Genomic DNA, 10322 nt, shown 5'->3' with positions numbered 1-10322 from the left:
ACATAGAACAAGGAAAACAAAGCTGAAAGTTTTACAACACTGAATAAGTATAATAAAAACTATAATAACGTGGGAAGTTTGGGGGCCGATAAACAGCTGAAATCATCGCCGGCTCTCTGCCTAAATTGAACTGCCTCAGAAAAATAAATATTAGCCGAATTCACTTGGATTTGTGAAAGTCAAAGAGTTGTAAAACCGCAAAAAAGATGATTTAGGGAAAAATAGCCTGTTATGTGTATTAAAAACTAAGATCAAGGAGGCAGAGTCAAAGTAGGAGACAGTCTTTTATAAAATGTCGTCCATGTGTCTGCCAAATGCCACCTGCCCTTTCACCTACCTAAACAATTAATAATGGTGCAATATTTAAAGAAATTACTCCGTTGGAAGAAAATAAATTGAAACTTGTTCATATCCTCCGAGTACTTTGTGTGTGTTGGTAAAAATTTTACAATTGCCATTAAAATGAAGTTGAAGCATTTATTTAAGCGGTTTTCATTTGGATTTGAGGATGTCAGAGGGATGAAAAATCACTCAAAATGTAATGTTGAATAAAAATCATGTTATGTGTATAAATCAATGAAAACTGAAGGAAGTAGTGACGAAGTAGGAGTCAGTCTTTCATGTGATCCATGACCCACTTGTCTTTTCGTGTAAACCAACTATTTAAATAATCAGTAACAGTATAATAATAGATAAAAGGATGACCACGTTGGGAGAAAATAAATTGAAACTTGCTTAAATCTTCCAAATGCGTTGTTAGTGAAGGTAAAAATCTTATCATTGCCATTAAAATGAAGTTGAAAAATTTATTTAAACGGTTTTCACTTGAATGTGTGGATGTCATTGGGATGAAAAAATCACTCAAAATGTAACGTTGAATAAAAAGTATGTTATATGTATAAATCAATGAAGTAGTGACGAAGTAGGTTTCAGTCTTTTATGTAGTCCATGCCACACTTCTTTTTGCGTAAACCCAACTTTTTATACAATTAATAAATGTTCATTAGATTAAAGCATGACCACGTTGGGAGAATGTAAATTGAAACTGGCTCAAATCTTCCAAATCCTTTGTTAGTGGAGGTAAAAAATCGTCTCATTGTTCATTTAATTGAATTGCCTCAGAAAAAAATGTGTGTAATCAGCGTTCACTTGAGTTTGTGAAAGTCATAGAATTGTACCACCGCCAAAAATGTGATTTTGGGGGAAAAAATGGTATGTTAGGTGTATGGAATACTAAGATCCATGAGGCAGTGACGGAGTAGGAGTCAATCCTTCATGTCGTCTATGCAATGCCTGTCTTTTCGTGTAAACCCAACTATTTAAATAATTAATAACAGTTTAATAGGTAAAAGTATGACCACGTTGGAAGAAATAAATTGAAACTTGTTCAGATTTCCCGATTAATTTGTGATGTAGGTAAAATGGTATGTGTATAAATCAACGAAGATCAAGGATACAGTGACGATGTAGGTTTCGGTCACATGTGTCGTTTCGCTTAAACCGAACTATTTAAGTAATTAATAACAGTTTAATAGATAAAAGGTTGACCACGTTGGTAAAAGTCAAGTGAAATTAGTTCTGATCTTCAATGTCCTCGTCAAGGAAGGTAAAAAATCGTACCACTGTTTATTAAATTGAACTACGTTAGAAAATTGTATTTATGTCGTTTTTACTTGGAAGAGATTTGTATAAGTTGTAAGGATGCGAAACCGCAAAAAAGGGGATTTTGAAAACAAAAACAAAACAGAAATGTAGTTTCAAAAAAGGCCCCTTTTTTTGAAAATGAGAGCAATTGAAATTGATCCAGGGTTGGACGCCATTCGGCCGGTGACTCGAGAGGAGTGATCCGTTCTCCCGGGAGTCTCCCCGTCTGTTCTGTGAGCGGGCGTCCGGGACTTGGGCCGAGGAGGCGTGGCCGGGAAGGCGGGAGTCGCCGCTCGGTGCGCACGCATTTCGACTCGGAGCAGCACGTGACCGTTCCGTCCCTAAGCCAGTCCAGCCCCGGCCCGCCGTCTGTCGAGTCCTCCTCGGTCGCTAAGCCCGTCGCCCAGTTTTGTTGTCCTTTCACCAGAAGAGGCGTTCTCGATCCCGTTTCCCGGAGATCCGACGGATGAAAATCGACTGAGTGGCCGAGGACCCTGGGACCTTCCGACCCCGCTACTTTTTAACTTTTTTTTTTCTTTCGGTTTTTCTCTTTTGTCAGTGTGTTCTTTGAAATCATTCAAAATTCGGGTCAAAAACAGAGAACCGGTCCCGGTCTATCAGATGGAGATGGACCGACGTGACAGCGACCTGGAAGGAAGCGTGGTGAGTAAAATAACCCTTTTTTTATTATATTTTATTTGTCATACCGAAAACCTTCTCATGAACCCTTTATTTATCTCAAGTCTCTCCAGGAGTAATATATCAATGGTACTCCTTTTGTTTTGGACTTATTTACCGCCTACGCCGGCCGGTTTGGACAGAAATCTTCATTTTCCAAACGGCGGTTTGGCCTTTGACGTGCGATTTTGACTGACAAGACTTCATATTTTGTTTCCACAAGCCTGGGGCGCCCCTAGGCCTTAGGCTTCCCAGCATGGAAAATACATAATCTGTTATCTAAACATGCCTACATATTTCCATTGCTCGGAGAATATTTTCAAAAATCCTGTTTATAAAAGTTAAAAGTTAATAACTTAATCGCTTCCTTTTTAACCATCACATGCACCGCAAACTTCAATCACACCCGATTGAAATTGGAGCTAAAAAACAAAACAAAAAAACGGCAAATTTGTTTTGTTTTTATCACTGCGTTACCAGTTATCATAAGGGCATTATTTCATTTAAAGAACTTATAAGTGAATAATATATACAGGGTGTACCGTGGACGTCACTCATTTTAATAGGTCCCTCTTGTCCAAAGATTCTCAGGTGATATCGTTAAGGTTACTTTCAACCTTTGACAACTTAATTTTTTTTTACACTGCGTTCAATTTTGTATTAAAGACTTTTTTTAAAAAGTATTCACAGAAAGTAAAACTTTTATTTTTATATTTTTATAAATTCAGTTAACTATGGTAAATAGTTTCATACGTGTTGAAAAGCTTATTAGCAGGTGGAAAGTTTATTGTTTTTAAATTTTTTACAGAACCGAGAAAATCTCACTTTAAACTTGATAGAAGAACATTGGAAACACGTAAAAGTGTCTTCTATGTAATTTTGTGTTTTGTTTATTTAGGGTTACAATTAGAATAGAAGAAAAAACCAGGGTTTACGTTAATCCTAATTACATTAACTGCATTAACGTGATAAAATTTACTGTAGTATAAAACATATTGCTTTTTACCGTCAAAATAACCATTTTTAATTTCAAATTAACCCTTTCTTTAAAAAATTAGAAAAACATAATAGTTAAAATGAAATATGATTGTGTGAACTTCCAATTCATTTGCGTTTTTTTTTACTAGAACATATTATCGAAATTAGAAAATGAATTCCAATTAAAAATAAAAATTATATATAATTAAATTTAAAAAAAAGTTAATCTCTATTCTAGATTTTTTCTTAAATATAATTTTTTAAATTTAGCTGTATTTAATTTTCATGTGGTTTTCATGAGCTCAATTATTTTACTGTGAAAAAATCACACATATGGAGGAATTTTATTTTACTTGCTTATATTTCATACGAGCTCCTAAGTTTTGTTTTATGCTTGAAAGAAAGGGTAAATTTGTCGGGAAAAAGCATAATATAAAACATGATGAATACAAGGACTTTATGTGAAAAAAAAGATCAAAGGTTGAAATAAACAATGTTTGAAAAATGAACAAAAAAATTCAAAGGGGTCTTTCTAACATAGCCGTCAAATTAACTCTTTCTTTAAAGCATTAAATAAACTAAGGAGATCGTATGAAATACAAGCAAGTAAAGTAAAATTGATGACCATGTAAAGTTCCAGTTCATATGCGTTTTTATTTATTTATTTTTTTTTAAATTAAATTTTTTAAACGTCAATTAGCCCTTACTAGACCATATTATTGAAATTTGAAAATGAATTCCAGCTAAAATTAAAAATAGTATATAATTAAATTTAAAAAAGTTACCATTAATTCAAGATTTTTTAAAATATAATTTTTAAATTTAGCTGTAATTAATTTTAATGAGCCCAATTATTTTACAGTAAAAAAACCTCAAAGATACAGGAATTTTACTTTACTTGCTTATATTTCATACAATTTCCTAAGTTTTATTTTATGCTTGAAAGAAAACGTTAATTTGAAATTAATAATGGTTAATTTGATGAAAAAAAGCTATATAATGAATGTAAGGTGCATGGGAAAAAAGGTTATCCAAAGGTTTGAAATAATGTTTGAAAAGTGAAACAAAAATTTCAAAGGGGTCTTTTTTAGTGTCAAATTACTCCTTTTTTAAAACAATAAAAACAACGTAAGGTTGGAATGAAATATCAGCATGTAAAGTAAAATTCCAGTTTATTTTATTTATTTTTTAATATTAACTAATTGGGATTGGAAGATCATATTATAAAATATAGCCCAGATATTTTATATTTAAAAAAACGCAATTATAAGGTATTTTATATTACATGCTTATATTTTATACCACCAAATTTTTTTGTTTAAAAAAAATGGGTTATTTGAGATTAAAAAGGGTTAATTTGGCGGTAGAAAGTTATGGGATACAAATTGTCAAAGGTTGAAATAAACAAAAAAGATATTTAGGGGATTTTTTAACATGCAGCTTTTTCCCATCAAATAAGCCCTTTTTAATTTCAAATTTACCCTTTCTTTAAAGCATTAAAACAACTTAAGAGGTGGAATAAAACATGAGCATGTTCGTTTATTTGCGATTTTTTAATTATGTTTTATAATTTTTTTTAAATAAAATAATTGGGCACTTCGAAGGCGGTATTATTAAAATAGGAAAAAATAATTAGAATTAAAAAAGTTCTTTCTATTAATTTGATAATTTTTAATGTAAAAAAATTTGGTTTTTAAAATAAATTGCGTATAATTTTTAGTTTTAATTACAATTATTATATATTGGTTTTAAGAAACCTATTATTTTACAGTAAAACAAAAAATCGTGTACAGGGTTATTTATATTCATTTTACATGTTTATACCATTATTTTTATATGTTTATACCATAATTATTTTACATGTTCATATCATTTCCTAAGTTTTTCTTAACGCTTTAAAGAAACGGTTAATTTGATGGAAAGAAGCTATATAATAAGGTCCGAGGGAGGAAAAAAGCTCTGTAATACGACGGACTTTTTCGGGGAAAAATTGTCAAAGGCTAAAACAAAGTGAAAAGTGGTTTTTTTTTGGGGGGGGGGGATTTTTTAGTCCAATTTGGAATTGGAGTTCTGAACGCGTTCACGAGACACCCCGTACTATAATTATTTATCTCTAATGAGCTTTTTGTTTTTCGTGACCTGTCCTTAATGGTCCGTCCAAATAGGCGGCCTTAATCGGATTCGGCCCCGGTTATTTTCTTAATGGAACGTTCCAATTAAAATTTTTAAAAAAATTGACAATAATCTTCTGATTCGAGGACGGGGGAAATGTTGAACATTGAAATCGCAAAATTGATTATTGTAGCTACCGTGATTTTTTTTAAACTTATCAATAGTGAAAGGAACTTTAATCTAACATAATAAAATAATATTCAGGATTTTGATTATTCAGAAATCGTGAGATGCGGTCTGGTGTGTCGTAGGTTTCAGAAAAACATTTTCTTTAACGTGCCAATGTTTCGATCTTTATTGAGATCATCTTCAGCGCTCAGTGTTTGGAACGGCACAATTACGCAGAAAACAAACACTTTGAGCCCTGAAGATGATCTCAGTCAAGATCGAAATCTTCATGATAAAAAAAAATGTTTTTCTGAAACCTACGTCACACCAGACCGCATCTCACGATTTCTGAATAATCATCGACTAACGGTCACTAATCACCACATATTTCATGATTTTATTACTAAAACCAAAAGATGCACTCAGTAAAGTAAGCTAGTTTTTTTTTTTTAACTTATCAACAGTGAACGGAACTTGACAAAATAATAAAGGAAAATTATTCAAGGTTATTATATTATATCAGACGATTAGCTTTTTTACCTAGTATAAGAAAATAATATTTAGAATTTTATTGAAACAGATTAGATATGTAAACTTTTACAAAAACCCAAAGATGCCGTCAGTAAAGGTAACTTTAAAAAAAGTTCAATAAAAAAATATTACAGATTCGTTTTAAGCACTCTTTAAATCCTTTAAATACAGCAATTTATTCTTTACGATGATTTGTATTTCCATTTAAAAAATACATAACTCCTCAAGGTTTCCTCCAAATTCGACTTTGTTACTACCGTCGGAAAGGTGAATGTTTCTACTTTCTTCCCGTGTCAACAAGGTTAATGTTTTATGTCATTAGAGGGGAGAAAATAAGTATAAAGCCAACAGGAACATCCTAAATGTTTTTATTTTATATCTCAGATTCTGATTTTTCACGGAGGACGGGTTTACTCCATTACGTGTAGTTTATAGAGTGTTAAACCCGTGTAAAGTTTCCCTTTACATCGCTGTGGTAATTTGGTAATTTATGAACATATTTGAGAGTTTTAAAGAGAAAAAAAATCGTAGGCGAAAATTTTCCGGAAAATCCGCATTTTTTATTTTCAGAAAAAATTGTCTTCAGGTGTTTTTTGGAGTGGGAAAAACGAATATTAATTTTTTTTTTCAATTAAAAATATTTCAACCTACTTTCCTTGAGTCTCTACGTCAAAACTGACAGGGCTAATTATCTTGAGAGTTTTCTTATGTTAATATTTAAAGATTATTATGTATTAGTTGATCTGCTTTTTCCCCCTAGTTTAAGAAAAAATATTTAGATTAATTAAGATTAGATATAGATATAATTTAGGTTAATAAATGAGATTACATATATAAAAAGTTTCAAAAACCAAAAGATGCACTCAGTAAAGTTAGCTTTAAAAAGTTTTTTTTTTAAATTCAGTTTTGTGCATTAAGCCTTTGAGTTCCTAAATTTTTGGTCTTAATGAGCTTTAGCGATGGGAATTTTTGTTTCAATGTTGTCCGGGGCTCCCTTTAAAAAATTCACAATTCCCCGAGGTTTTATCTAACTTTATTACATTATACTGAATGCTTCTACTTTCGATGTGTTGTCAATGGCAACCAGGTTTAGATTTTATGGCGTTATAGTGAGAAAAATAAGGATAGGAATAGAAACGTCTCAAATGTTTTATTGGATACCTCAGGTTCGGATGTTTTCATGGAGGCCTGGTTATGCCCATTATGTGTAGCTTATGTCGTGGTAAATCCATGTTGCCCTTGGGTCGGTGGTGTAGTTGTAAAGTTTTGATCATTTATGTGATTTTACCAAAAAACACAGACGCTTTTTGTATGGCGAAAAATTTCAGGATTTTTTATTTTAACAAAAATTTGTAATAAGGGTTTTTTTCGGGGTGAGAAAAACGAATATTTGTTGATTTTAAATTTTTTTTACCCTCCTTTCCTCAGTTACTGGGTCAGTACATCAAAATTGTATTTCACAGTTAGGTTTTGAATTGAAGTTAGGGCTTAGATATTAAAATGCATAATTTGTGATAAATTCGAAACGCACAATCAACCCACATATACACACACACCAGATGTACTAATTAACCATTGTTGTTCAAGTACCTTTCAAATTCCTCTTCAAACTGGCTTTAGATGTATTATTAATATCTATACTGTTGGCCTAGCATATTGACCAGATCCACTATCCTGTATATGGGAGAGGAATTGGTACGGGAAAATTGACGGTAGAATATTGTTTTACCGCGGGTGTGGGCTGTGGACAAATGGGACTTGAAAATTGAGGTGTGATAGCAATTCTGTCAATATATCGAGATGGCCGTGGATAAATATCATATCGGATATATTTCTTCTTGCATGGAGGGAATCTTAATTAAAAGAACTTGATTTGTTGTGGAAGGACACTAATTTGAATAATTTCGCTTGTAGTTTTTATAAAATTTGGATGTTGATATTGGCATATGGAGACCAAACATAACTAGCATAATTTAGAACCGGTCGGACTATTGAAATGTAAAGACAGATTAGAGGAGTGGTTTCTTTGAAGTCATGGGAGTATCTATAAAGGAGTCATAGTAGTTTGTTTGCCCTTTTGCAAATGTTTTCTGTGTGAAGGTGGAATGTTAATTTAGTATCATGCCAGATTCCTAACTCTTTAATGTCGGATAGTCTCGTTAAGTGAGTTTTATTAATCATATATTGAAAACAAACATTTGTAACTTTGTGCGAGAGTAAATGATAACAGAGCATTTGTCTAAGTTCAATATTTACATGTTATTTTCATACCACCATTTATGCATAAGTTGTCTAGTGAATGCTGAAGAGTCAGACAATTTATATTAGAGAATTGCTGGAACTTCTATTTTGTCGCCGATGGCCTCCAATTCGAGGGATTTTCATAAAACTGTCATATCACGATGGATTTACGACATGAAAGTAGAACCCCCGAAGGCATGGAATAAACGCAAATTTGTGGAGGGGCGCCCCCTTTTTTTTACCTGATCTTTTCCTTACAATTAAATAATATAGAATTTATTCCCTTATTTCTCTCCCATTCAATCTAATATCCTATAATCATTAAGTATCTTTATATAAAATTATTGATATATGTATATGTTCCTTACATTTAATATATGTGAATGTACAAGGTGCCCTTTTTAGATGGACCGGCTGAATTTCTCTTGAACCAATGACGCTATAAAAAAAAGAAAAAGAATGTTTAATATTTATAGTCTGTTTCAAATATTTACCTTTTTTTAAAGAAAAGTTATGCGGGGTACCTTAAACTTCAGCATTTCAAATTCGACCCTATAAATCCTGACAGACTATTTTAAAAGATTTTTACGCCGAAAAAATGGTGCAATCTGATTTTAAATCGGTCAAAATTTGGCAAAGTTATGGCAAAAAGTTTGAGAAAAAAACCAGTCATTTGGTTTGCTAATTATTAATCACATTTCATGTTCGAACTGCCTGCCTTGCGTAAAGATGCAAAGATTTAACCACTCTTCACCGGTGCTCACATTATTAGAGTCTGGGGAGATGAATTGACAAGCATTTTCTGTCCTTTGCCGCAGTTCTTCAACTGAGGTTGCTGGGTATACAGTTTTTTAAATGGCCCCACAGAAAATAGTCGAGTGGAGTTAAATCGGGTGACGGAGGAGGCCAGCAGATCAGAAAAGGAGTCATCTATCCCGGAAGTGAAGATTCAAATAACGTCTCACCTGCAAAGAATTGTGTGCGGGGCAGCCATCAAGCTGTAGAATCATTCTTGGTCGTTGTTGCAGAGGAACATCATCTAATAGTAGTAAAACCTCCCTCAAAAATTGAGGGATTGAACATCGTTTAAATTATTTCCGTACAAATAAGGCCCAATTAATTTATTTCCGAGAAGTCGACTCCAAACGTTGGTATTGTGAACCACCCGATGATGACAAGAGTACGAAATTCTGGGAAATTCCTCTGCCCACGTTCGAAAATTTCAACGGTTTAGTATGTCATTAGAGGTGAACTAATTCATCAGTCGATAGGATGTATGGAAGAACGTTTTCTTCAGCCTCCTATCGACATTTGTGCAAGGAACGTATTAGCCGCCCGTCATAATCAGTCAGAGCCACTGGACAAGATGAGAGCGAAACGGCTTAAAATTAATTGTAAATCAGGAGTATGAATGAATGAAAAAAACAATTTATTAAGTACACAAATTATAAATAATTTGTTGAAATCGTGAGGAGCGGTCAAGAATGAGGTAGTTTAGAAAAACATCTTTTTCATTTTATTGCTGCCATTTCGACCTTTATTCGGGTCATCTTCAGGTCATAAAGTGTGGTGCTATTCTTGTGGTGTCATATTTTGCGTGTCACAAAAGCAAATGAAAATAAGCTTTTATAACGTAACTATGTTATAATATCATATGTACAAAGCACATTACGGCAATGGATTGCAACCGTCTGCCGGAAAGTCTGTACGTGTAAGTAATTTTGTTTTTTGAAAAACCTAAAACCCTTCCAACATTTCGGAGAGAGGAATCCGATTTTCGCGAACATACAGTGAAATTTTCAGCTCTTCGTCTAAATTACGCTGCCGGTTTCTTTTTGCCATAAATTTGTCATTTTTTGACCAATTTAAAATCCGATTGCACCATTGTTTTTGGCGTAAAAAATCTTTTAAAATAATGTGTCAGGATGTATAGGGTTGTAGTTGAAATTTTGAAGTTGAACTAGGCCCCT

At 32.8% G+C, this 10322-nt stretch overlaps 1 protein-coding gene across 4 annotated transcripts in view; it reads left to right on the top strand.

Annotated features, from left to right (window-relative positions):
* Positions 1-1901: 1901 nt before the first annotated feature.
* LOC106671103 (protein dead ringer-like) overlaps positions 1902-10322 on the top strand; it is a 170912-nt gene continuing 162491 nt past the window's right edge. The window contains exon 1 of one of the 4 annotated variants that reach the window (XM_014401930.2): positions 1902-2307. In XM_014401930.2, coding sequence (XP_014257416.1) covers positions 2266-2307 — 42 coding nt within the window. In that variant the 5' untranslated portion in view covers positions 1902-2265. The remainder of the gene's footprint in view (positions 2308-10322) is intronic. The other 3 variants (XM_014401928.2, XM_014401927.2, XM_014401929.2) reach the window with 3 other exon arrangements.

The sequence above is a fragment of the Cimex lectularius genome, unplaced genomic scaffold (genome assembly GCF_000648675.2).
Source record: "Cimex lectularius strain Harlan isolate CLEC.00 unplaced genomic scaffold, Clec_2.1 scaffold201, whole genome shotgun sequence".
NCBI lineage: Eukaryota > Metazoa > Arthropoda > Insecta > Hemiptera > Cimicidae > Cimex > Cimex lectularius.
This window is presented reverse-complemented; position numbering and strand designations above follow the sequence as displayed.